The sequence below is a fragment of the Euleptes europaea genome, chromosome 7, assembly GCF_029931775.1.
Source record: "Euleptes europaea isolate rEulEur1 chromosome 7, rEulEur1.hap1, whole genome shotgun sequence".
NCBI classification, from domain to species: Eukaryota; Metazoa; Chordata; class Lepidosauria; order Squamata; family Sphaerodactylidae; genus Euleptes; species Euleptes europaea.
The window spans coordinates 100967650-100993296 of record NC_079318.1 but is presented as its reverse complement, the minus strand read 5'-3'; the positions used below and the strand labels follow the sequence as shown (position 1 = coordinate 100993296).

Below are 25647 nucleotides of genomic sequence, written 5' to 3'. Positions count from 1 at the left end.
CCACAGGCATAGACAGCTTTAAAAGGGGATCAGTCAGATTTGTGGAGGAGAGGTCTGTCAGTGGCTACTAGCCATGGTGACTCAGGGGAACCTCCACCTTCAGAAGCAGTCAACCTCTGAATCCCAGTGCCAGGGGGCAACATCAGGGATACTACATCACAGCCTCTGTGCTCTGTTCTTGGACCTCCAGAGTAACTGGTTGGCCACTATGAGAGACAAGATGCTGGACTAGATGGGCTTCCTTGGGATGTGGTAAGCTCTCCTTCCCTGGAGGTTTTTAAGCACAGGCTAGATGGCCATCTGACAGCAAGGCTGATTCTGTGACCTTAGGCAGATCATGAGAGGGAGGGCATTTTGATCATCTTCTGGGCATAAAGTGGGGGGGGTCACTGGGGGTGTGGGGGGGAGGGAGTTGTGAGTTTCCTGCATTGTGCAGGGGGTTGGACTAGATGACCCCGGTGGTCCCTTCCAACTCTATGATTCTATCACTCTTTGTTGTTTTTTTGCCAGCAGTAGTGCAGGATACAAAAAGGGCATTTGTTTTCCCTTCTCAGGATCCTGACCATTTCTCTCCATGCCTGGCGGAGGTTCCCCCGGTGATGCCTCCTGTGACTGTCTATGCTATGCTGCAGCCTAAGCAAGAGGAGGCTTTGCCAGGACTTGGCCCCACCAACGTTTGCGTGCCAGGCCACCGCTCAGTCCTGGGATAGGGAGCCAGTGGGATGTATTAGATATTCATGGCCAAAAGACCTGAGTTCAAATCCCTGTTCAGCCAAAACACTTACTGTGAGCCTCACAAATCGCTGTCTCTTAGCCTAACCTACTTTACAGACGCATGCTAATTTTGTATGTGGTCCGTTAGCTCTTTGGAGAACTGAGTGGCATGCTGTCTAGTCAATAACTATTGAAAGGTAGTGCTTTTGGCCATGTACACAGTGCTTTGTTCTTTTTTATATTTGTTGTTTTCTTCATATTGGTTTTTAATGTGGTTTTTATAATAGTTTAGTTTATATTTCAAGGCAGCCAATAAATGTTTTAAATAAAGAAATAAATGCTCCCCCTGAAGAAGAAGACTGAATTGAGGCCCATGCTTCGTCTTCACATAGGGGCCCTCCTGGATGGTGCTCTTTTTGGGGGAACAGGCCATGTGCATGGGGTTGCTATCTTTTAAACTGGCCCCCTCTAGTCTGCAAACAATTATCAGGCCATATTATTTATCTTCGCGCCATGAAAAGCTTCAGCTGCCCATTTCCGCTCATTAAACTTCTACTGAAGGGATAGGACACACACACACGGACAGCTGGCAACCATATGTGTGTACCCTCCCAAACAATGGTCATAAGAACGTAAGAACAGCCCCGCTGGATCAGACCAAGGCCCATCAAGGCCAGCAGTCTGTTCACACAGTGGCCAACCAGGTGCCTCTAGGAAGCCCACAAACAAGGCGACTGCAGCAGCATTATCCTGCCTGTGCAACTCAGCATCTCATATAATGGGCATGCTCCTTGGATACTGTAGAGAATAGGTCTGCATCATGACTAGTAGCCATTTTGACTAGTAGCCATGGATAGCCCTCTCCTCCATGAACATGTCCACACACGCACCCTTTAAGTTGGCAGCCAGCACCACATCCTGGGGCAGGGAGTTTCACAATTTAACTATTTAATGAAGTCAAAGTAATATGCTGGCAACATCATGAACATGGGAGGGCAGGACAGGGCAAAAGTAATGCATCCTCGATAGCTTTGTATCTTGCTGCAATAGAGCAAAAGGAAGTTTTCTTCTTCCAGTTCTCGAAAGGTCAGCCCTTTCTCCCTCCCAGGGTCTGTCTTTCATGTTCCGTAGTAAATCTGCACAGCTGCATTTGCAGAAATTATGCATTTTCAGCAAAGGGTTTTAGAAACCTAGATGTGCAGTTTCAGAAGGAAGAAGCCCATCAAAGAGTTATTTCTGGGCAAAGGAAATGAACCAAAAGGAAATGACTGCTGGTGAGAACCTCCATGGGCCTTCTCTGTTATGCAGGGAACTGAACCTTTCAGGGCTGTATTTGCTGCCTTGGAGATCATGAGGCATGTCTGTAACAGGGAATTGGAGGTTCCCCTGCAAGGACAGCGCATGAAATGGGCTTTTGGGTGGGTGGATCATGGAGAGAAAACCACAGGCACCTTTGTGGTGCTCTGAAGTGGAGCATTAAGCCATCTGCCCCACCCAAAACTGAACCCCACTGAAGACTCCCCGGCTCTAGTTGACCTTGTGGAGTTTTCCTTCCTGTACGCTTCTAAATCCTGGACTTGACATTGTGCCATTTCCAGGGCTGTTTTAAAAATCAAGTTATTTCTTTCCCAAGAAGCACCATGGGATTATTTGATTTACTGCTTCCTTTGCTGCAACCATGCCCAGCATCCTTGGCCCCAAAATCAGGCTGAGCCTGTTTCACCAGGTGCTAGACACCCGCCCCGAAAAGCTGTGGGGGCTCCCAGGCCGTGGTCTCAGGGCACACAATTCTATAGCTTTTCTACGCTGCCTTTTGCTGTGTCTCCCATATTCCGGCTCCTGTTCCAAATAAAGATTGCTTCTGGTCTGCATCCTCTGTCCGTTTCACCTTCCGAGAACGCTCTTGCCTTCCCATAGATTCTGTTTATTTTTGATGCAGCAGACCAATACGGCTGCCCACCCACCCCATTTGCCAGCCTGCTGCATGTGACCCTGGGGGCAACCCGTGTCCCGATTCCACAGACACAAGGCGTGATGAGGGTGAGAGGGTTATTGGAACCAGCGCAGACGTGTGCAGCCCAAGATAACCGCCAGCAGCCAGAAAGTAGATGAATCTAGATGGAAAATGCTCCCCTATGATTCCTTGGTCCCTAAGGGCTTGTCTCAGAATTCCTGGACGTGTCCATGGGGAGCCTCAACCAACTGACTCCCCACAATATAACACTTCACAGCAATAGTGAAGAACTCACAATTTCCAGGGAAGTTGGGTTCGAGTCTGTTTCAGTTCCCTTGACCATGTGAGTTTATGCATTTATATGGTTACTGGGGGAGGGGGGAATCCTTCCCCTTTTAAAAAATGCCCTTTAAACAAAATGTCCCGATTATATTCCTGTTTATAAATCATCTGATATATGGGCCGTAATTGGAAATCTGCTTGGATAAGCTGGGGAGTTTCCAAAATATTGCAAGTTCCTGTTTAAGTGAGGTCAATTTAGGAGCGCTTCAGCTGTTACGTTATCCTGCAAAGGGAAGTACCGAGGTCCGGACAAAGACGTCTCTGTTCACACAGAACAGTTTCTGTAGGTCAGTCAATACGAGTTGACCTTTTTTCAGTGGCCTTATGCTGTGATGCCTGGGCCTTTCTTATGAGCCCAGCACTTCTGCTTCTCTCCAGCTGATCAGACTGCAATTCCTAATATTGGCCAGCCTGGTGTTTCCAGGAAGCAGGGCATAAAATCATAGAGTTGGAAAGGACCACCAGGGTCATCTAGTCCAACTCCCTGCATAATGCAGGAATTTCACAACTATCTCCCCCACACACACACACACCCAGTGACCCCTACTCCATGCCCAGAAGATGGCCAAGATGCCATACCTCTCATCATCTGCCTGAGGTCATAGAATCAGCACTGCTGACAGATGGCCATCTAGCCTGAAAGCAATCACACTCCTTTGCTGTTGTCCATCTAGTAACTGGCCTTTAGAGATACACTGCCTCTGAGCCTGGAAGTTGCATTTGCTATTACGGCCAGTAGCTGCTGATAAACATTTGCTGCTCTGTGAATTTGTCCAGCCGTTCCTAGCAAGAGGTGGTCCCACCTTCCCCCCACACAGCGATGCATTCCGTCAGCTGAGCATTGAGGGAAGAAGCAGTGTCGTGCGTCTGTGTGCAACTGCAAATTTCCCCAAACAGCAGAAGGGAAACATGGAGGCCACAAACACCCCCTCTCCCTGCATTATCTGCTCATTTCCCTCTGGCTTCAAAATCAGAAAATAAATACTTTTTGCTCACAAGTCTCAACCTGTTTTTATTTTCCTCCGGGAATCATATTGGCTATAGAGCTATTTTTAAACAAAGAAGTACGAGTTCTGCTCCTTGTTTATGTGTTGCAAGAGAATTAAAAACACTTTGCTGTGCCTGTGTTTGAACTCGTTTCATTTTGCTGAATTCCTGCTTATCTCCTGCCCAAAGGCTCTTGTCATTCAACACGTATCCGAGCCGGAAACTTGCAGTCTGGAGCCGGCTCAGGATGCTCTTGATTTTTAAATTTTGTCCTAACCTTCCTTAGTTAGGCACAGTCCAGAAGGACTGCTGTGTTTGCCTCTTGTGACAAAGAACAAAATGGTGCTGCAAGTTTTATTTAGGCGTATTTCTTGGGGGTCTTGGGGATGGTCAATCCCTCCTCCGTCCCAATATCCCAGATCCCTTTAAATCTGAGTTTGGATTTAAATTTGAAGCCAAGATGGGTGACATAAATGTGGTTTTTGATCACTTCCTCCCTATGAGACTGTCAATTCATTATTTGGGAGAGACCAGGACCTTCGAGGAGGGGCCATGGCTCAGAGGGAGAGCATTTGCTTGGCATGCAGATGGTCCCAGATTTGGTCTCCGGAGGTGTTTGTAGGTTTTAAACGGATCAGGTAGGAAGTGACGTCACAGCTGGGGCCAATAGGGGCTGGGTGCATGTCTGGAGGGAGCGAGAATCGTTATGAACAAAGACACTCCAGAATTTGTTTTAAGTGCAAGACCAGTCTTCGCTAGATAACTGGGTGGAGCGAGGCAGTGTGGTGTAGTGGTTAAGGTGTCAGACTGGGATCTGGGAAACCCAGGCTCGAATCCCCACTCTTGTCATGGGAACTTGCTGGGTGACCTTGGGCCAGTCGCACACTCTCAGCCTCCACCCTGGCAAGTATTTGGATGGGAGACCTCCAAGGAAAACCAGGAGCTTGACATGGAGACAGGCAGTGGCGCAGAACCCCTCCGAACCTCTCTTGCCTTGAAAACCCAACCAGGGGTCACCAGAAGTCAGCTGTGACTGGGCAGCAAAAGAATGTCAATAAAGATAACTGGGAAAGGAACAGAACGCCAAACAAAGAGGATTGATTGGGGAAACTAAAGGAATGTGTACTGTTGAGGAAACTAACCTGTATGCGGCGTGGGAAGAAGTTAGATAAGTTTGATAAATGGAAAGTTATTCTGACGAGGATGGTGAACTAACTCAATAGCATCTTATGATTTGTTTGTAGAACTGTAGGTGATTAATGGTAGAAGATGATTTGTATCCAACCTGCTTTTTAATGATTTTTTTTATTTTATATAAAAAAAGAAAGAATGGCTGTGGGATAGAAAAGGGGAGGGGGGGAGAAAGGAAGAGCTTTAGCTGGTGATGGTGGGGGAAAGAGGGAACGAAGGGATCCCTAAAGGACAGCATGGAGAGAAAGAGACGCAGAGAGACAGGTGGAGGGAAAGGGGAAGAGGGGGGTTGCATCTTGAGAGACAGGCAGGTAGCTCAGGGGAGAAGGATGGGAAAAGGGGGGGATACAAGTGAGGGGGCCAGATCTTGACACACAAGTGGGGGGGGGGCTTGGGTCCAGCAGCAGGGTGGTGAAATGTCCTTTTGGGGGGGAAATGACCTGATATGAGGGGTCCTGGGGAGCCCCCCCTTTTAACCCAATTTTGCAGGCTTTTTGATCGGATGGTTCCTTGAGGAGGGGTCAGAATTGCAGCGCTGCTGATCTGTTTGGCCACCCAGCCTGAAGGCAACAGAATATTCTTGATTATCGGAGAAAATGTTTCCGGAGCCCACGGGGCATGGTTCTCCTGGAGTTCTTGTTTCAGGGTAGGGTTGCCAGCTCTGGGTGGGGAAATACCTGGAGATTTTGGGGTTGGAGCCTAAAGAGGGTGGGGTTTGGGGGAGGGGAGGGACTGCAATGCCATAGAGTCCAATTGCCAGAGCGGTCATTTTCTCCAGGGGAACTGATCTCTGTTGCCTGGAGATCAGATCTCCAGCCCTCACCTGGAGGTTAGCAATCCCTATTTCAGGGGGTGGTCCCAGCAGGTCACAAGCCATGCCTCTTGCCTAGCTGACGTGATGCCTTTCTGGTCTATTTCAGCTATAGTTCCTCATCCGCTGTAGCAGGGGGGTTCTCTTGGCTTGCCAAGACGGAGTCTGTGCTGTTCTTATGCTGATGTCTACTCTGACCCAGAGGTGGGGTGTTTTTCTTGCCCCCATGGAGCAGAAGATCTCCCCTCCCCTGCTGAGTCTGCAAATTTCTTTCGTATTTTAACGGTGCACCTTCTTTTCGCACAGATGCCCACCTGTGTGTCATCGTTGCCCCCCCCCCATTAAGTGGGAAGCTCACCTGCCCTCACGGGCTTAAACCTTTTTCCAAACCCACAGGTCTCAGAGGCTGAGCAAATAGGGCAGAGCCTCTCCCAAATCCCAAGCTTATTACAGTATTTTCCTCTGATACTGACTGGTCGGGAAAGAAAAGGCAGTGGGTAGAGGAAGTAAATAAGCCCCCCCCCCGTCCCTCCCCCCAAGCACCACAGAAGGTGGCCGTCTGGCGCTGGTTTCTGTTCCCGTCAGGATCAGGGCATAGGAGGAAATGAATCCAAAGGGCCCAACAGCTGCCTTCTTCCCCAGCAGCCCTTTCCCAAGGTACACAATTGTTTAATGAGGGGAACCAGAACCAGATGCCAGCTGTCGTGCAAAGAGGATCCGCGCGTGTCCAGCTGCCCGGCCGGTCATTAAGGCGAGGGGAGATCCGGGATCTGCTGCTTCGGAGCCCCACCTGAGCCCTGGTCCAGCTGCATGCTTAGCCTTTGGAAGGAGGAGCATCTCGCAGGGTTGCCAATTCCCAGCCAGACAATTCCTGGAGATTAGGGGGTGGTGCCTGGAAAGGGCAGACTCCATAGAGGGGAGGAATGGGGCCTTCCTCCCGCGTAAGGAACCTCCCTCCATTGTGGGGCCCGATCCAGATTAGGACCAGGGAGTGGGGAGCAAAGAGTAGGGTTTCCAGCTCCGGGTTGGGAAATACCTGGGGATTTGGGGGGTGGGGCCTGAGGAGGGCAGGGTTTGGGGAGGGACTTCAATGGGGTAATATGCCATAGAGTCCAATTGCCAAAGTGGCCGAATTCTCCAGGGGAACTTATCTCTGTTGCCTGGAGATCGCTTGTAATAACGGGAGATCTCCAGCCACCACCTGGAGGTTGACAACCCTAGCAAAGGGGCTTCTGTCTCCTCCTCCTCCCCCCATACTGCTTTCCAGCCCTGAAGTTAGGGTTTCCAGGTCCCACCTGGCAACCAATGGGAGGCTTTAGGGGCGGAGCCTGAAGAGGGCGAGGTTTGGGGAGGGGAGGGACTTCAATGCCATAGAGTCCAATGGCCAAAGCGGCCCTTTTCTCCAGGGGAACTGATCTCTATGTTTTTCTGTTATATAATTTTACCTTCTCCAGCTTGGAAGCCCCTCCCCTTTCCAAACCCCACCCACCGCCAAAATCTCCAGGTATTTCCCAACCTGGAGCTGGCAGCCCTACCCAGGGAGGACAGAGGGGTGGTCATCAGCCTTTGTCCAAGGAGAGGACGTGGGAAGGCTGTTGGGCACCAGGCAGTTGTTGCAAGCAGCGAGGGAGGGCCACGCGCCCCACCTGAGGGGCACCTGGCATGTGCGGGGAGTGGCTCCACCTTGCAGGACGAGGCCAGAAGGACCTCTCCCCACCCCCCCTCCCAGCAGTGGCTTCTTCTGCTTGCCTTTCTGAACCCGGAGTGACGTCGCCTCCCTCCTCTGCAGCCCTCCGCTCTGCTTATCCTGGAAATATGATTAACATGCAAGGAAGCAGTGCAAACATCTGTCATTCGGGGGCTCATCCCTCATGCACAATTGGGAGCGCTCCACCCTCGCCAGCAAAAATAGCAGCAGCCTATGATGAAATCCGGGAATGCTGGGTCGATTTGGCTCTGGGGTGGAGAGGAAGCAGCAGGCTAGGCAGGGGTCGGGGGTGGAGGGGGGGTGAATGACGTAAAAGTAAAATAAGTTCATCCAGAGGCCGGAGGGCAGGGCCTCTTTTTCTCGGCTGGCCCAGGAAGAGGAGAGAGAGGCCTTTGCATTCGCAGTTTTCTGTTCTGCAGAATCCAGAGCACAGGAAATGTCCCGGGCTCGTCTTGGATCGTGTGCTGCAGTTGTTTAACGTGACAATATTTTCCCTGTAAATGAGCGCTCGGGGGGCTTGTGCCTTTGGGTCAGCCTTGGACTGTGGTGCCCTTCTTGTGAAGAAGTCAACATACTCTGAGCTCCCAGGGCCCAGGCCTTCTGGCAGGGCCCACTGCCATGGACCCCCACCCACTAGTGAACACATGAACACGCATGAAGCTGCCTCATACAGAACCACACCCCTGGTGCAACAGGGTCAGCAGTGCCTGCTCACACTGGCAGTGGCTCTCCAGGGTCTCAGGCAGGGGTCTTTCCCATCACCTACTTGCCCAGTCCCTTTAACTGGAGATGCCGGGGACTGAACCTGGGACCTTCTGCATGCCAAGCAGAGGCTTTACCCCTGAGTCACGGCCCCTCCCCAAGAGCTGAACACACATGAACACATAAAGCTGCCTTCTACTGAATCAGACCCTCAGTCCATCAAAGTCAGTATTGTCTACTCAGACCAGCAGCGGGTCTCTCCAGGGTCTCGGGCAGGGGTCTTTCACATCACCTACTTGCCTGGTCCCTTTAACTGGAGATGCCGGGGATTGAAACTGGGACCTTCTGCATGCCAAGCAGAGGCTGCACTGTAACTAGCAGTGTTTCTGCCTCGTAACATTCAGAGAAATGTGAACTGAGAATAAGGCTTTGCTCTTGGCTGGTATCCACAGTATCACAATTCTCTCCATTTTATCAAATTAGAAAAGGCTGTCACCTTTCCCAACTTTTTGATAATACAATATTTTTTTTCCAGGACTGCAGGTCCTTTATTTCTCTATTCAGGTAACCAGGAAATGAATTGACACCTGTATGAATCTTTCTGTCCTTTATTGAAAAAGGGAAAGGCCCTTTTTATTAAACAAGACAGTATAAAATAGAGAACTAAAATTATTGAACTTATACAGAATGTAATTAAACAGGCAAGTACAATAAAATCTCCTAACATTATTTAATGCATATCAAAACTAGTTGTCTGTTAGAACAAATCAGAATTCAGTCTCTTATTCATTGCTCTTAAGGAATATCAAATAAGCCAAAAGGGTCCCTATATCTTACCAAGCAGGGGTCCTTCAATCTCTGATAGCTGAGCTTCAGTCCAAGGAAAATCTGATTTGGTCTTCAGACTCAGGTGACAGAGATCAGTTCCCCCACCCAGAGCTGGCAACTCTACTAGTGCCACTGGGGAAAGAGTGGCAGCCAGCTGTGGGCATGGGTGGGGGGAGGCCTCACGAGCAAAAGGAAGGACACTAGGATTGCCAGCGGGAGGTTTTTGGGGCAGAGCCTAAGGAGAGCAGGAAGATAGAGATAGAATCCAATAAGAGCAGAACACACTGGGAAAGTGGGCAGGTGTGAACAAGATGCAATTCAACAAGGACAAGTGCAGAGTTCTACATCTGGGGAATAATTCTATGATTCTATGAACAAAAAAGAGAAGCACGCATACTGGATGGGGGATACACTTCTGGGTAGCAGTGTGCGCGAACAAGATCTTAGGTAGGTGGACTGTAAACTGACTATCAGCAGCCAGTGTGATGCAGCGGCAAAAAAGGCTAATGTGGTCTTGGGGTTCATCAACAGAGGCATAACATCCAAATCGCAAGATGTCATAGTCCCACTGTACACCGTGTTGGTCAAGCCACACCTGGAGTACTGTGTGCAGTTCTGGAGGCTTCACTTCGAAAAGGATGTGGACAGAATGGAGCGGGTGCAGAGGAGAGTGACGAGACCTGGAGAGCCACTGCCGGTCTGCATAGACAATACTGACCTTGATGGACCATGGGTGAGGAGGGTCCATGGCTCAGTGGGAGAGCATTTGCTCTCTGTGCAGAAGGTCCCAGGTTCAATCCCCGGAATCTCCAGTTAAAGGGACCAGGCGAGTAGGTGATGTGAAAGACCTCTGCATGAGACCCTGGAGAGCTGCTGCCGGTCTGAGTAGGAAATACTGACTTTGATGGACCAAGGGTCTGGTTCAGTAGAAGGCAGCTTCATGTGTTCATGTGTGTTCCCCTTGTATGTTTGGGGGTGGGGGGGGAGATAGTTGTGAATTTCCTGCATTGTGCAGGGGGTTGGACTAGATGACCCTGGTGGTCCCTTCCAACTCTATGATTCTATGTTTGTCACTCTGTAGAATATGCTTCATTATGAACCCAGACTTAGGGTCTGTCAACCTGATTGAGTTCCTAGTAAGATCGACAGCAGATATCTTACAGACTGGCTCCTGAAGGACCAGGCCTCAGGAAGACGGCTCTCACCTGGGGCTTGCCTGTCACCATCCCCCAAGCGATGCAAGATGCTGGCCCACCTCCTTCTCCAAGAAGTGCCTCGGTGGTTGCTGCAGCGACTACTGTCTTCAGCCCTGCAGCCTGAGCAGGGCAGACCGCAGGCGGCTCCTGCAGTCGAGCTCTCCTGGCTGAGTCTAACCTTTCTCATGCTCAGCCAGCCTCCCGAAGGCCAGCGTGGTCACCCACATAGGGGCCACGACTGCTGCCTGTTGCTGAAAGGAGGCAGAAAATACATTTCGACCTCAGCGGCCTGGAAACTGGAGGCCAGGCCAGGCGGAAGTGGGGGTGGGGGTGGTCTTTTCATCTCTTTGGCTTTTATCAAAATTGCCTCTCTCAAACCACTTTTGCATCTTCAGCTTCAAATGTCAAGTTGCCAAAAGTGCCGGAGTCAGAATTGCTGTGCCTTTCCTGACAGGGCTGCTGTGCAGAAACGGAGCTGAGCCTCCACGGCAGAGATGCCTCCGGTTAGCCGGGGTCCCCGGACATCCTCCTCAGGCCTCCTCGTGTGCAAGCAAGATCCAGCCTGTGCTCTGGCCCTGAAGAAGGCAGCTCTCTTGTTTGCCTTTGGCAGGCACAAAGCTTCATGGCAACATCTGCTTTGCTCTGTAAATATTTATTTCTTTCCGATAAAGGCCGCTGACGTGACTTCGTTGTTTGCAGTTTTGTGGTTGGACACCAGAAAGCAAATTATGAGTGGTGGTTTATTTCCCCTGTTGACTTGGGGATAAGGATGGTTACTATAGTGCTGTCTCTATAGAGCACTGGTTCCCAACCAGGGGTCCGTGGATCCCCAGGGGTCCGCGAGAACTAAATTAAGGTCCGCGAAACAAAGTTATAAACCCCTAATAAATTAATATTTCCAATTAAAAGTTCTCTATTATAAAAATATATATTCAAATATTATTCTAAGTTTAATGTTTAACTAACAGTTATGATTAAAGTTTATTTTCAAATTCTCTGAATTTTTATTTTGAACCTTGGGGTCCCTGCACCGAACAAAAAAGTCCTAGTGGTCCCTGGTCAAAAAAAGGTTGGGAACCACTGCTATAGAGGGAAGGTGGCAGGTCTTTGCCCCAAGGAGCTTCCAATCCAAGTAGGGTTGCCAGGTCCCTCTTTGCCACCCATGGGAGGTTTTGGGGGTGGAGCCTGAGGAGGGCGGGGTTTGGGGAGGGGAGGGACTTCAATGCCATAGAGTCCAATGGCCAAAGCTGCCATTTTCTCCAGGGGAACTGATCTCTATCGGCTGGAGATCAGTTATAATAGCGGGAGATCTCCAGCTAGTACCTGGAGGTTGGCATCCCTAAATCCAAGTTCCAACAGAAGGAGGAGAGTGGTGTGTGTGTGTGTGGGGGGGGAGACACGGCCTGGAGTGCAGGGACATGCTCTTAGGCATTTTATTCTTGGCTGAGACCTGGAAGGCGAAGCCACTCCTGCCTCAACTTGAGGGTCAGCCAGGGCTGCTTCTCGACACCATAGAGGAGGCATCCAGGACTGTGGGTTTCTTGCAGCTACGGGCTGACCAGGAGAGCAGGGATCCCGTCACTTTAAACTTGCACAGAAGAGGGAATCTTGGCCAGGAGGGCCTGAGCTGCCCCATCACCATTTGTACAGAACGGAAGCGTGGGAGCCGTTGTCCCGTTTCAGGAAAAAATCCTCAAGGCCTCCAGGGTTCTCCGGGTCAGCCCACGCAGAGGGAAGCAAGGGAGACAAGCCTTATCGCTACAGGGTGCAGGACAGATGGAGAGATTTATGGAGGGCCTGGAGTTGCCCTAGATGACCGCGGAAGCTGAGATTATAGCTGGAGTCACAGCAACAGGAAGTAAACCCCTTTATGAGGAACAGCATTGACATCACAAAGCAGTGAGCAAATTTCCGAGTTCCTCAAAACTGATGTTAAGCAAAAAAAAGAGGGGAGGGGGAAGGGGGAAGAGAGAAGAGAAGGGAAGCGAGATGAGAAGATGTTGGGCGTGATGATGGAGCAGAGGAGGTGTGATGGACACCAGACCATGTGATGGAGCAGAGGAGGTGTGATGGACACCAGAGCCTCCCTCCAGCAAAATGTTCACTCCTGACTTGGAAAGCACACACACAGCCTCTGGCAAAAACAGCTTCTCCGTGTTTCCCATGCTTCATCGCAACACCCAGCTGAAGGCCTTTTGAAAGCACTTGTATCTGGACTTCTTTCAATTTTGGGACCCTGCAACTCTTCCTGGACCCACATAGCTATTTACATTAAGCAAGATAATTGGGGGGGGGGGGGGAGAAATGCAATAAAATATACACCAAATTCTTTCTCTGTTCTATATTCTGTACAAGTCAAAGGGGGGGCATTTAGGGGGGCCCCCATGCCTAGATGGTTTCTGCTAGATCGAGGCCCACCTCTTCCCATCCCATATCTCCACATCAGAAGAGCCCCCTGCCCCCAGCAGGAAAAGGCAGTCCTACTTCCAGGTGACATTCTAGGTCTGGACCCCGATCTCTATGGTCTTTAACATAGAGATTGAGGGAATTCCTAGAGCATCCCCATCAATGCCACCTCTCCATTTCTTTCTCCCATTCCTTAATTTATCAAGGGTAAGGGAGTGAGGTGGGGGGGTCTGGGGAGTGGGAGATTACTTGTTAGTACCAAGCCAATGATAAGCCTCCCCTCACAACATTTTCCAAAAGGCTCCAGGTGTGAGCATTTTCAGAACAAAAGGAACTTGTGCAAAATTTATTTTATTAAATACATTTTAAAATGAAGACGTGACCTTCTGGCTCTACGTGTTGTGAATTCATGATTTTAATCATATGTGTGCATGTTAATCTATGTACTCTTATGTAGCTTCATAATCTTTGTAGGTTTCAGCAGCTGGTCAAGAAAAGTCCAGAACCACCCCTGAATCTAACAGTTCATTCAAGTCACTGAAGGAACAGTTTATTGCTCTTTAATGGCTAAGGAGGTCCAATTTTAGCCTGATAACTTTGCTCTGAGAATGTAATGAGAGTTGTTAGGATGTATCCTAAATCCATCCATCTTCATAATCCCTTTAGGGACCAATTGTTTTATTCAGAGGACTATCACCTGTTAGAGTTATATTTATTTCCTTTCCTGTAAACTTTTCTATAAAAAGTGTCATGTAAGGGACTAGTCAAGGTTTCTGCTGGGGACTTCCAGTCAGAGAAGCTCTTTGGTGAGATATCTCTCTGTGCATGCAGAGCTTCAAAGGTTTACATACCCTTCTTTTGATCAGCTAAAACCTGGTTTAGCTAATTCTGAGAAACCTTAGACCTGATTTTTATTGCCTGCACTTCTTTCTACATTGGTTGGATTAATCAGCACCTGTATATACTTATCAAGTTTATGCCTAATAAAAAGAGCCCTGCTTTATTTTAACATCGTTAAATCAAAGAGGATTTCTGTTTGCTCTGCTGGCCCCAGATCAGACACCAGGACCCCCAATATTTTGTTTGTTTGTTGAGCCAACCGGAAGAAGGGGCCTGGGATTATCCTGGAATTCCAACAGATCTCCAGCCAGCAGCGTTCAGTTCCCCTGCAGGAAATAGCAGCTTTCACAGGCAGACTTTGGGGCATCACATCTCTGAAGAGTTCCTCCCCACCCACCAAGTTCTGTCCTCCTCAGGCACCCAAATCTCCAGGAATTTCCCATGCTGGAGTTGGCAGCCCTCTAGACTGGAGAGGGGTGAAGACGAGGAGAGGAGGGAGACAGGCCAGGAGGGGATGCCGTAGAGCTCTCTACCTCAGGGGTGAAGATGCACCTTTCTTCCAGGAGAAACAAGCTTAGAATAATAGAATCATAGAGTTGGAAGGGGCCACCAGGGTCACCTAGTTCAGCCCCCTGCACAATGCAGGAAATTCACAACTACCTTCCCCCCAACACACCCCCAGTGACCCATACTCCTTGGCCCAGAAGATGGCCAAGATGCCCTCCCTCTCATCATCTGCCTGAGGTCATAGAATCAGCATTGCTGACAGATGGCCATCTAGCCTCTGCTTAACAACCTCCAGGGAAGGAGAGCCCACCACCTCCCGAGGAAGCCTGTTCCATTGAGGAACCGCTCTAACTGCTAGAAATTTCTTCCTAATGTCTAGACGGAAACTCTTTTGATTTATAGGTTCTTGTAGGTTATCCGGGCTGTGTGACCGTGGTCTTGGTATTTTCTTTCCTGACGTTTCGCCAGCAGCTGTGGCAGGCATCTTCAGAGGAGTAACACTGAAGGACAGTGTCTCTCAGTGTCAAGGGTGTAGGAAGAGTCTTCCTACACCCTTGACACTGAGAGACACTGTCCTTCAGTGTTACTACTCTGAAGATGCCTGCCACAGTTGCTGGCGAAACGTCAGGAAAGAAAATTCCAAGACCACGGTTACACAGCCCGGATAACCTACAAGAGCCATAAGCTAAAGTCTCTCCCCCTGCCCAAGCCTGTAAACAGAGCAGCTTATTGCCTGGACTCGAATCCGGCTTTGGAGGGCAGCTGGAATCCAGCCAGGTCGGAGGCAGCAGCTGGTCCTGGGCAGGGGTGGGGCAGAGCAGGAGAAATGGCCTCAGAAGACCCCCCTCAGGGCCAAGAATTGTGGAAAAGACCGCCCCATAGGGAAAAACCTCCATCATGAGGAAAGATCCCTTGGGGACTGGAACTGTCTCTCACCGGGGAACTTCAAGATTTGCTCAGGAAGGCAGAGAATTTCCAGAGTGAGATTTCTCAGCCCTGTTGCAAAAGGGTGCTTGGAGAGACCAGTAGGATCTGGGAGACCTAGGGTTGCCAGCTCTGGGTTGGGAAATACCTGGAGATGTGGGGGGCGGAGCCTGAGGAGGACGGAGTTTGGGGGAGGGACTTCAATGCCATAGAGATCAATTGCCAAAGTGGCCACTTTTTCCAGGGGAACTGATCTCTCTTGGCTGGAGATCAGGATCTCTCTTGGCTGGAGATCAGTTGTAATAGCGGGAGATCTCCAGCCACTACCTAGAGGTTGGCAACCCCAGGGAGACCTGGGTTCAAATTCCCACTCTGCCATGGAAGCTTGCTGGACAGGGTTGCCAGCTCCAGTTTGGGAAATAACTGGAGATTTTGGGATGGGGCCTAAGGAGGGCAGAGTTTGGGGAGGGGAGGGACTTCAGTGGGGTATGGAGCCATAAAGTCCACCTTCCAAAGTGGCCATTTTCTCCAGGGGAACTGATCTCTGTCAGCTGGAGATCAGTTGTAATCCCAGGAGATCTCCAGCTACCACCTGGAGGGTGGCAACGCTATTGCTGGGTGACCTTGGGTCAGTCATACGCACTCAGCGTAACCTACCTCACAGGGTTGTTCTGAGGGTAAAATGGGTAAGAGGACACTGATGTCGGCCACTTTAGGTCCCCATGGAGGAGACGGGTGGCATCAGGGAAGCTTACTGGGTGACCCTGGGTCAGTTACACACTCTCTCAGCATTGCCTACCTCACAGGGTTGCTCTGAGGATAAAACGGAAGACAGGAGAACAATGTAAGCTGCTTTGGGTCCCCACTGGGGAGAAAGGTGGAGTATAAACAAAGTAAATCGATAAATCTCTTCGACAGATTTAAATCTCCTCCCAGGGAGAGAAATGCCTAATTCCTTAGAGCTGGGTGTTCTAGGCCACAAAAAGAAAAAGTATTCAAAAGACAGGGAATCAGATGAAGAGTCTTTCATAGGTGATCCTCCACCCTCATTTCTACATGCTGTAGAGGAGGGGAAAGTGGAGGCCAAGAAACTGAGGCCATTTATGCAGGGTCAATTTTGAAGCTCGCTCAAAGCTCTCTTTTTAAATGCGACCTTTAAAATGACTATTCACAGTCCCTATGCAAAAGGAGAAATTCCACCACCACCCCCATACTCGCCTGCTCCTTTGTTCCTATTTGCACAGCCATTAGCATAGCTAATGTGCAGCTGTGATTTTGCATGCTTGTTTGAGGGGAACTTTTGCGGCGGGGGCGGAGCAAACACAAAAGGTCGCGTTAAAGGGGCTCTTAAGCAATGCTTAAGCAATGAACCAAGGTGAAAAACTCAAAAAAATATGCAGGGCAATTCAGCCTGGAACGCACTGCTAATGACCAAGCATAAATGGCCCGACAGTTCATACCCCCCACCCCACAACACACACTTTTGGTAAGGTTTGTTATGTAGGTTTCTGGCCTTTACTGTGGCAGGAAGGGAGGTGGGAAATTTAAGCAGGCTGTGGGCATGACCTTCAATGCGGAAAGCACTCTTTCGCACCCACCCACAACTCTCGGTCTGGCTGTCACCCACGCCAGACAGCAACGGGAGCTTTTTGGGACGAGGTAGGTTTTATTTGATCGACTGCTTGATTGTATGCCAATAAAGGTATTGAAATTGAAAAAAATTGGGACGACAGAGCCCAGCCAGGCAGGGTGTAAGGTTGCTTGCCCCCAGGCTGGGCCTGGCATTCTTCTGCGATTACAGTTGATCTCCAGATAGGGTTGCCAGGTCCCCTACTGGCCACTGGCAGGGTGGGTGGGTGTAGGGTTGCCAGATCCAGGTTGGGAAACTCCTGGAGATTTGGTACTGAGGTCTGTGGAGGGCAGGAACTTCAGTGGGGTACAAAGCCACAGAGTCCACCCCTCAAAGCATCTCTGTAGTCTGGAGATGAACTGTGATTCCAGGGGATCCCCAGGCCCCACCTGGAGGCTGGCATCCCTATCTCCCGATGACGCAGATCTGTCCCCTGGAGAATATGGCTGCTTTGGAGGGTGGACTCTGTGGCACCACATCCCACTTAGTCACCATCATGGCATAAGAACATCAAAAGAGCCCTGCTGGATCAGACCAGTGAGGGTCCATCCAGTCCAGCCCCTGATGTTGCATCCTGGTCCTGGGATTGAGATGCTGCCTGCCTCTGAACATGGAGGTTCCCTTTAGTCACCATGGCTAGTAGCCACTGATGGACCACGAATCTGTCTAATCCCCCTCTTAAAGCCATCTATACCTGTGGCCATCACTGTATCCTCTGGCAGCCATTTCCACATTTTAATAACTCACTGCGTAAAGTATTTCCTTTTGTCCATCCTGAATCTGCTGCCCATCCGTTTCATTGGATGCCCTTGAATTCAAGTGTTTTGGTGGAGGGAGAAGAAGTTATCTTTGTCCACTCTCTCTGCCCCGTGCATAATTTCATAAACTGTGATCACATCTCCTCTTAGTCATCTCTTTTCTAAGCTGCAGAGACCCTGACTCTTCAGCCTTTCCTTACAGGGAAACCTCTCCTCCCAGCCACTGGATCAGATGGTAGACATCACGCGGAGGCAAGAGAGCCCTGTGCATATTTTCTTTATTGGCATTTTTGGTTCGGATGGTTTTGAGGAGAAAATACTTGCACATTTCCAGTGTCCAGCTGGGTGACCTTGCTAAGAGCTGCCATCCCGGCTCATCGGTAGAAGATAAGCAAGGCAGATTCCAGCAACGCTTTGGAAACGCTCCACTCTTTGCCTGTGCCGTAGCCGTTCCAATCAAAGGCAGTGAAGTCACCACACTGGTTACCGCTTTGTGGATAATACCCTCCTCCACCAACACAGTACTGGAGAAAGTAACACGGAGAGAGTCTGGATTGGGATCTGTATGGTGGGGGCAGGGGGGGGCATTGCACACAGCTCCAAAACTTACCCCACCCTCTGTGGACCAAACATGGCCCATCTACTCACCATCTCAGTATTGCAGCCAGTGGCTTTAATACCAGGGCAGAGAGCCACGACCGCTTTCTCGTTGTTAAACACCCGAAACTGAATGTAGCCGCCGACAATTTCACCTGAAGAAGAAGAAGAAGAAGAAGAAGAAGAAGAAGAAGAAGAAGAAGAAGAAGAAGAAGAAGAAGAAGAGTTGGTTTTTATATGCCAACTTTCTCTACCACTTAAGGGAGACTCAGATTGGCTTACAGCCACCTTCCCTTCCCCTCCCCACAACAGACACCCTGTGAGGTGGGTGGGGATGAGAGAGCTCTAAGAGAGCTGTGACTAGCCCAAGGTCACTTAGTTGGCTTCATGTGGAGGAGTGGGGAAAGAAGAAGAGGTGGTTTTTATATCCTGGACTTTCTCTATTACTTAAAGGAGAATCAAACCGGCTTACAATCACTTTTCCTTCCCCTCCCCACAACAGACACCCTGTGAGTGTCGACATATTTGCCACAGTAAGACCTTCTATGTTTCAGCCTCCGTAGGTTAATAATCTCAGTAGGGGTCGAGCAGGGTAGGGAGGCCAGGAATTGATGGAAAAAGAAACGTAGCTGGCCTCATCACATTTGTTTTTATACTCTTAAGAAGGGCTGTTCTGTGTGGTGGCCAGAATCCGTGATTCCATTTGATCCTGCTACTTGTCTGACTTTCCCATTCTCCTATGTCCACATCTTTTAAGACACAAAGACTGCAAAGATTCTTTTATCAGAACTTGGGGAGATCTCTTAGCACTGGCTACCCATATCCTTCTTGCATCCAATACATTTGCCCAAGTCAGCACAGGTCTTTGTTGAGAAGGATCCCGGAAGTCTGGTAGACTGGGCTGGACAAGGGGGGCTGCACAGTACTAGGCTATGTCAAGGGTGCAGAACAAACCGTGATGACAGAACCTACCAAGTTTCCTCTTTGTCTTTACCATTAGTTTGGCACTGCTGCAAGAAATGAAAGGTACTATCTAATCAGCTTTCAGAACTCCACTGCAAGCTTTTATCAGCTATCCTGTACAGCAATCTCTGAAAACTCCCAACCCTTATAACACTCTTTCACAGTGAGAGCACTGATCCATTACAGGTCTTTAAAAGCTACACTGATATAAATATGAAGTTGTACTTTGAGGTATGAGAGAACTGTGACTAGCCCAAGGTCACCCAGCTGGCTTCATATGGAGGAGTAGGGAAACAAATCCAGTCCACCAGATTAGTTTCCACAGCTCATGTGGAGGAGTGAGGAATCGAACCCGGTTTTCCAGATCAGAGTTCACCACTTCAAAACACTGCTCTTAACCACTACACCAAGCTGAAAGGTTGTGCAAAAACCTGTCTTAGTGGCCCAACACATTAGTGGTAGTGTTGGAAAGTGGCGTCAAGCCGCAGCCGATGTGGCCAACCCCTTAGGGGGTGTCCAAGGCAAGAGACCACATTGCCTGCCTCCGTGCCCATGATGACCCCCGGGCATGCAGGCAGCTCCCCAGACTTCGGAAAGAGATGCTTACTTCTGGCATTAGGAGAGTGATAGTGGACAGTCTGTTCAGCATTGCCAAAATCGTAGACCACGGGCACAATTGGGCCGTTGTTTCTTGGGCAGCTGCCAGTTCCGTAGGTCACTGGATATTGCTGGGGGGAAGAGCAAACAGTAAAGCAGCCTCTTTGTCAGGCTTCCACGAGGCAACAAGTTCCTATATTTCCCAGCAGCTGCTGCAGTTGACAATTCTGCACAGTAGCAACAGGGTTTCCAGACAGTGGGTTTCCCTACATGCTCCCTGCCTCCACAGCTGCCATCCCCCCCTCTGGGCATGGAGTAGGGGTCACTGGGTGTGTGTGTGGGAGGTCGTTGTGAATTTCCTGCATTGTGTAGGGGGTTGGACTAGATGACCCTGGTGGTCCCTTCCAACGCTATGATTCTAAGATGCCAGGAGGCTTAAAAAAAACCACAGCAATAGCTAGATCACTATAGCACTGTGAGTAGAAAAGAGTGGGAGTCCAGTAGCACCTTAAAGTCTAACAAATGTTCTGGCAGGATGTGAGCTTTCATGAGCCATACCTCACTTCTTCAGATAGCATTGTGACATTATAATTATCTGTTACATTCTCTGAATCCCCAACTTTAAAAAAAAGTCTTCCCCTTTTGTTGCAGAGATAGATGGGGAAAGGTGCATCTCAGCAAAAAAAATTGCCAGGGATTTCCTTTAAAAAAAAAAAATGAAAACTGGGAATTCAGAGGACCCAGCAGATAGAGAATTATAATGTTATAATGCTGCAATGATCAAACTATTGTTAATCTTTTAAAAAGCTCCAGTGGTGCAGGGAAGGAAATAGCAGGTATTGGGGAATGCGTCAAGGAAAATGGCACCAAAATTGGGGGCACTTTTTGTAGCACAGCGTATCTTACACACAGGATGCAAATACACTTTGGCCATTTTTGCTTGGTCAATTTTGATGCTCGCTCAAAGCTCTTTTTTAAAATGCAACTTTAAAAATGCCTTTTCATGGTCCCAACGCAAAAGGAGAAATTCCACTCTCCCCACTCGCCTGCTCCTTTGTTCCTGTTTGCTTAGCTATTAGCATATGCAAACTAACGCACCTCTGTTGTTTTGCATTGTTCTTTGAGGGGGATTCTTTGCCGGCAAACACCAAATGTCACGTTAAATGGGCTCTTTTGTAATGTGAAACAGGTATGCGCCAGTTTCGCAGTCACTTCCAGAATGACAGTTCAGTGTGAAAAATTCAAAAAAATATGTGTGGCAATTCAGCCTGGAACGCTCTGCTAATTACCATGCAAAAATTGCCTTGAATCATTGAAAAACATTGAATCAAAGGTAGTCTGAGAAAGCACGTGGAAACCACGGAAAGTCAACGGGTGGGCAACGATATCATGTGCAAGTTCTGAAGTCACCCTCTGCAACTGGGAGCCCAAACCAGAGCGAAACAGCCCATTCTACCACCTGTGAGAGTTTCAGCCTCGTCCCAACACACAAAGCCATTTCCAAATGCTGACTCTCAGGACAGCCGCCCTTACCTGATAGAGCCTGAGAAGGTTGCCTCCTTCAACAGAAAAGAAGCCCGTCTCGGTGTGATACCTTAAGATGGCGGCATTTCGCCATTCTTTCATGGGGGTGAGGTTGGGGACGTGCCATATGGCCATGTCCCGTGCTTGAATGTCATAATAGCCAGGGTTCTGGAAAGCAAAGAGGTCTGAGAAGAAAACACATCCCAAAATGAGGTAGCATCAAATTCATCCCTAAGCTGCTGCCAGGATAATGAAGGTATTTTATTTTTGTTTTATTCAATTTATACTCCGCCCTTTCCCAACTCAGGCTGGGCTCAGAACTACTTCTTTACTCTGCTCTGGTTAGACCTCACCTAGAATACTATGTTCAGTTCTGGGCACCGCAATTGAAGAAGGATGTAGACAAGCTAGAACATGTCCAGAGGAGGACAAACAAGATGGTGAGGGGTCTGGAGACCAAGTCCTATGAGGAAAGGTTGAAGGAGCTGGGTATGTTTCGCCTGGAGAGAAGAAGACTGTGAGGGGATATGATAATCATCTTCAAGTACTTGAAGGGCTGTCACATAGAGGACGGTGCCGAGTTGTTTTCTGTTGCCCCAGAAGGTCAGACCAGAACCAACAGGTTGAAGTTAAATCAAGAGTTTCCAGCTAGACATTAGGAAGAAATTTCTAATAGTCAGAGGGGTTCCTCAGTGGAACAGGCTTCCTCGGGAGGTGGTGAGCTCTCCTTCCCTGGAGGTTTTTAAGCAGAGACTAGATGGCCATCTGCCAGCAATGCTGATTCTATGACCTTAGGCAGATGATGAGAGGGAGGGGACCTTGGCCATCTTTTGGGCATGGAGTAGGGGTCACTAGGGTGTGGGGGGGTAGTTGTAAATTTCCTGCATTGTGCAGGGGGGTGGACTAGATGATCCTGGTGGTCCCTTCCAACTCTTTGATTCTATTATTGTATGATTTACTGAAGTGAGGTCAGTCTTTTTGTTCCACTGGCCTGATAATAATTGGTGCCCTCTGTGTGTGTTCGTATGTGAAGGAAGAGCCCCACCTTTCCCCTTTCTGGGTCGGCGTGGCCCAGAATCAGAGCCTCACCTTGTAGTCATCGCTCGTCGAGCCCACGGCTGTGCCAAAGGTCGTGTTCTTTGACCAGTGGCCATCTCCATTGGGGTAATTGCTGTTGTGCCCCTGCTCGCTGGACCAGCGGTCTCCCAGGGTGCACTTCCCCTTGATGTTGTTCTCATGGATGCTGGCCACCAGGGTCCACCCGCCTCCATTGGTGGTCATGTCGCAGAAAGTCTGGTAGATCTCACCATCTTCTGTGCCCAGGAAGTACAACCCATCTACAGGAACCCAGAGCCTTTGCGTCAAAACTTTCACTTGGTTTACTGTGACCACTAACCGTGACAACCATTTGTAGCAGGTGTACCATCAGGTGTTACCTTCCAACACTGGATCCAGTGCCTCGGAAGAGGATTAACAAGGTTAGTCTCCACTTTCCGTGAATTCATTGTGCCCCCCCCCCCAATAGAAGAAGAAGATTTGATTTTTATATGCCAACTTTTTCTACCACCCAAGGAAGAATCGACTAGAGTGCACCGCTTATGTGGAGGAGTGGGGAATCCAGCCCAGTTCTCCAGATTAGAGTCTGGCGCTGATGTGGAGGAGTGGAGAATACAAACTCAGTTCTCCAGATTAGAGCTGCTCATGTGGAGGAATGGGGAATCGAACCCGGTTCACCAGATTAGTGTCCACTGCTCATGTGGAGGAGTGGGGAATCAAAACCAGTTCAATGGATTAACAGTCCACTGCTCATGTGGAGGAGTGGGGAATCGAACCCGGTTCACCAGATTAGTGTCCACTGCTCATGTGGAGGAGTGGGGAATCAAAACCAGTTCAATGGATTAACAGTCCACTGCTCATGTGGAGGAATGGGGAATCGAACCCGGTTCACCAGATTAGTGTCCACTGCTCATGTGGAGGAGTGGGGAATCAAAACCAGTTCAATGGATTAACAGTCCACTGCTCATGTGGAGAAGTGGGGAATCGAACCCGGTTCACCAGATCAGAGACCACCGCTCCAAACCACCGCTCTTATCCACTGCACCACGCTGGCTCTCAGTCTCACATGCCCGTTTCTGGTTCCCCACCTGCAGCTCCTTCCAGGGCCGTTTTGATTTCCTTGCAGCTGCGAGGCAGGGCCTGGAGCAGGTTGGGGGGCAGACCCTGCTGGTTCTGGAGGCAGGTCGCATCTTCCCACTTGACCATCAGCTTGAGGACGTCCCGTTTCAAGGCGGTGATGCAGCCGTTGGTGTCTGCGCAGGAGGGACAAGTGTGCGAAGGAGACAAGTCTGTCAGATGTTACATCTGGTAGGTCTGTGGTCTTTATTCTCTCTGAAGATTGGTTGTCTGAATGTGGCCTCTTTGCCCAGGTCCTGAGCAGCTTCCAAGGTTACCAATCTCCAGCTGGAGCCTGGAGATCTCCCAGAATTACAGCTGAGCTCCAAAAGACAGAGATCAGCTCCCCCAGAAAAGAGGGCTGCTTTGGAATAGGGTTGCCAACCTCCAGGTACTAGCTGGCGATCTCCTGCTATTACAACTGATCTCCAGTCAATAGAGAATAGTTCCCCTGGAGAAAATGGCCACTTTGGCAATTGGACTCTATGGAATTGAAGTCCCGCCCTGCCCCTGGAGAAAATGGCCACTTTGGCAATTGGACTCTATGGAATTGAAGTCCCGCCCTGCCCCAAACCCCGCCCTCCTCAGGCTCTGATCCAAAAACCTCCCGCTGGTGGCAAAGAGGGACCCGGCAACCCTGCTTTGGAGGCTGGACTGTATGGCATTATACTGTGCTGAGGCTCCTCCCCTCCCCAAACTCCGCCCAAACTCCGCCCTCCCCAGGCTCCACCCCCAAGTCGGGTACCCAAAAGGTTGGGTGAAACAAGGCCCAAAGCGCTTATGCATATATTAAAAACAAGCACGCATATGGCAACCGATACTGGGTTGATAATCTGAAACCACATGCCAAATGTTTTCCGGCCCTCGGGCCTTCTTCAGTGGTCTAATACGACATATTTTGCACACATAAAATTTCAAATACAAATATAATCATTTAGGGTCAACCCAGGTATGTATTATAAAATGTAATCCAAGTGAGTGTTACTAAACCGTGTTTAGCAATAAGCACACATCCAAGAAGTTGTTTTCTGTTGCCCCAGAAGGTCGGACCAGAACCAATGTGGTGATATTAAATCAAAAGAGTTTCTGTCTAGACATTAGGAAGAGTTTTCCAACGGTTAGAGCGGTTCCTCGGTGGAGCAGGCTTCCTCGGGAGGTGGTGAGCTCTCCTTCTCTGGAGGATTTTAAGAAGAGATTAGATGGCCATCCATCAGCAATGCTGATTCTATGACCTTAGGCAGATGATGAGAGGGAGGGCACCTTGGCCATCTTCTGGGCATGGAGTAGGGGTCACTGTGTGTGTGTGTGGCGGGGGGAGATAGTTGTGAATCTCCTGCATTGTGCAGGGGGTTGGACTAGATGACCCTGGTGGCTCCTTCCAACTCTATGATTCTATGAGTGTAGTTACAATAATTCTTTCTAGACCGGTCTGGCATTACATTCAGAGTGTGCTCTTCATTATCAACCAAAAGGAACCTTTTGGGTACCCAACTTTGTTTTTAGTTTGGGTCTTTCCCCCCTCTATTTCGTCCACCCCCCCAGTCTCTAGGGATTTCCCAACCTGGAGTTGGCAACCTTAAGCACCACCTCAAAGAAGGAGGTTTACTGCCCCTTCAGTAGCTATTTCCCCCAAAGAACATGCACACACTTACCACACCACAGGCCTTTGGGGAACACAATCACACACAGCAGGACAGCCAAGAGGGGCTTCATTGTTCTGAATGGGAAGGACAAACATTGGTTATGTGCGATGGGATGTGATCCTCGCCGCCACCCTCTCTCAAGCAATCTCCAGGTACTAGCTGGACATCTCCTGCTATTACAACCGATCTCCAGTCGATAGAGATCAGTACCCCTGGAGAAAATGGTCGCTTTGGCCATTGGACTCTATGGCATTGAAGTCCCTCCCCTCCCCAAACCCCTCCCCCCTCAAGCTCTGCCCGAAAAACCTCCCACCGCTGGTGAAGAGGGACCCTAGCAATAGAATACTTACACTCTCTGTATAAAGTCATGTTCAAAATAGCTGAATAAAGAAGGTGTTGTTCTGTTACTGAGACCTTGTGGTGCAAACTAATTTGTGATGGACAGGTCACAGGCCAGGTGCACAACGTGGTGTCAAAAGGCAAGGCGAACCGAAAAGTGGGCAGAACAGAATGGCATTCAGTACTAGGCAAATCCCTCCTGTGGACTTTGAACATGGGAATCAGATTGCTGAGAACTGGGCCCAGTGGAGAGAAGTTATGGAACTGATATTTGCAGGCCCAGAGGCAAACAAATGGTCTGATGATCAGAAGGG

General features: G+C 49.4%; 1 protein-coding gene across 1 annotated transcript; it reads right to left on the bottom strand.

Moving 5' to 3' along the window:
• Positions 1-17872: 17872 nt before the first annotated feature.
• On the bottom strand, positions 17873-25064 carry LOC130480395 (intelectin-1-like). The gene is made up of 7 exons (XM_056852901.1): positions 25004-25064; positions 23324-23488; positions 22269-22516; positions 21189-21347; positions 19666-19786; positions 18147-18250; positions 17873-18022 (listed from the first exon to the last, which is right to left on the bottom strand). Exons 1-7 carry the CDS (start codon positions 25062-25064, stop codon positions 17873-17875), a joined length of 1008 nt encoding a protein of 335 aa, XP_056708879.1.
• Positions 25065-25647: the final 583 nt, after the last annotated feature.

Coding starts and splice junctions, on each gene's coding strand:
- LOC130480395 (XM_056852901.1), bottom strand. CDS start 25,064: ATGAAGCCCCTCTTGGCTGTCCTGCTGTGTGTGATTGTGTTCCCCAAA. Junction 23,489..25,003: donor CCCCAAAGGCCTGTGGTGTG/GTAAGTGTGTGC, acceptor CCTCCTGCGCAG/ACACCAACGGCTGCATCACC. Junction 18,023..18,146: donor CTGGCTGCAATACTGAGATG/GTGAGTAGATGG, acceptor TACTTTCTCCAG/TACTGTGTTGGTGGAGGAGG.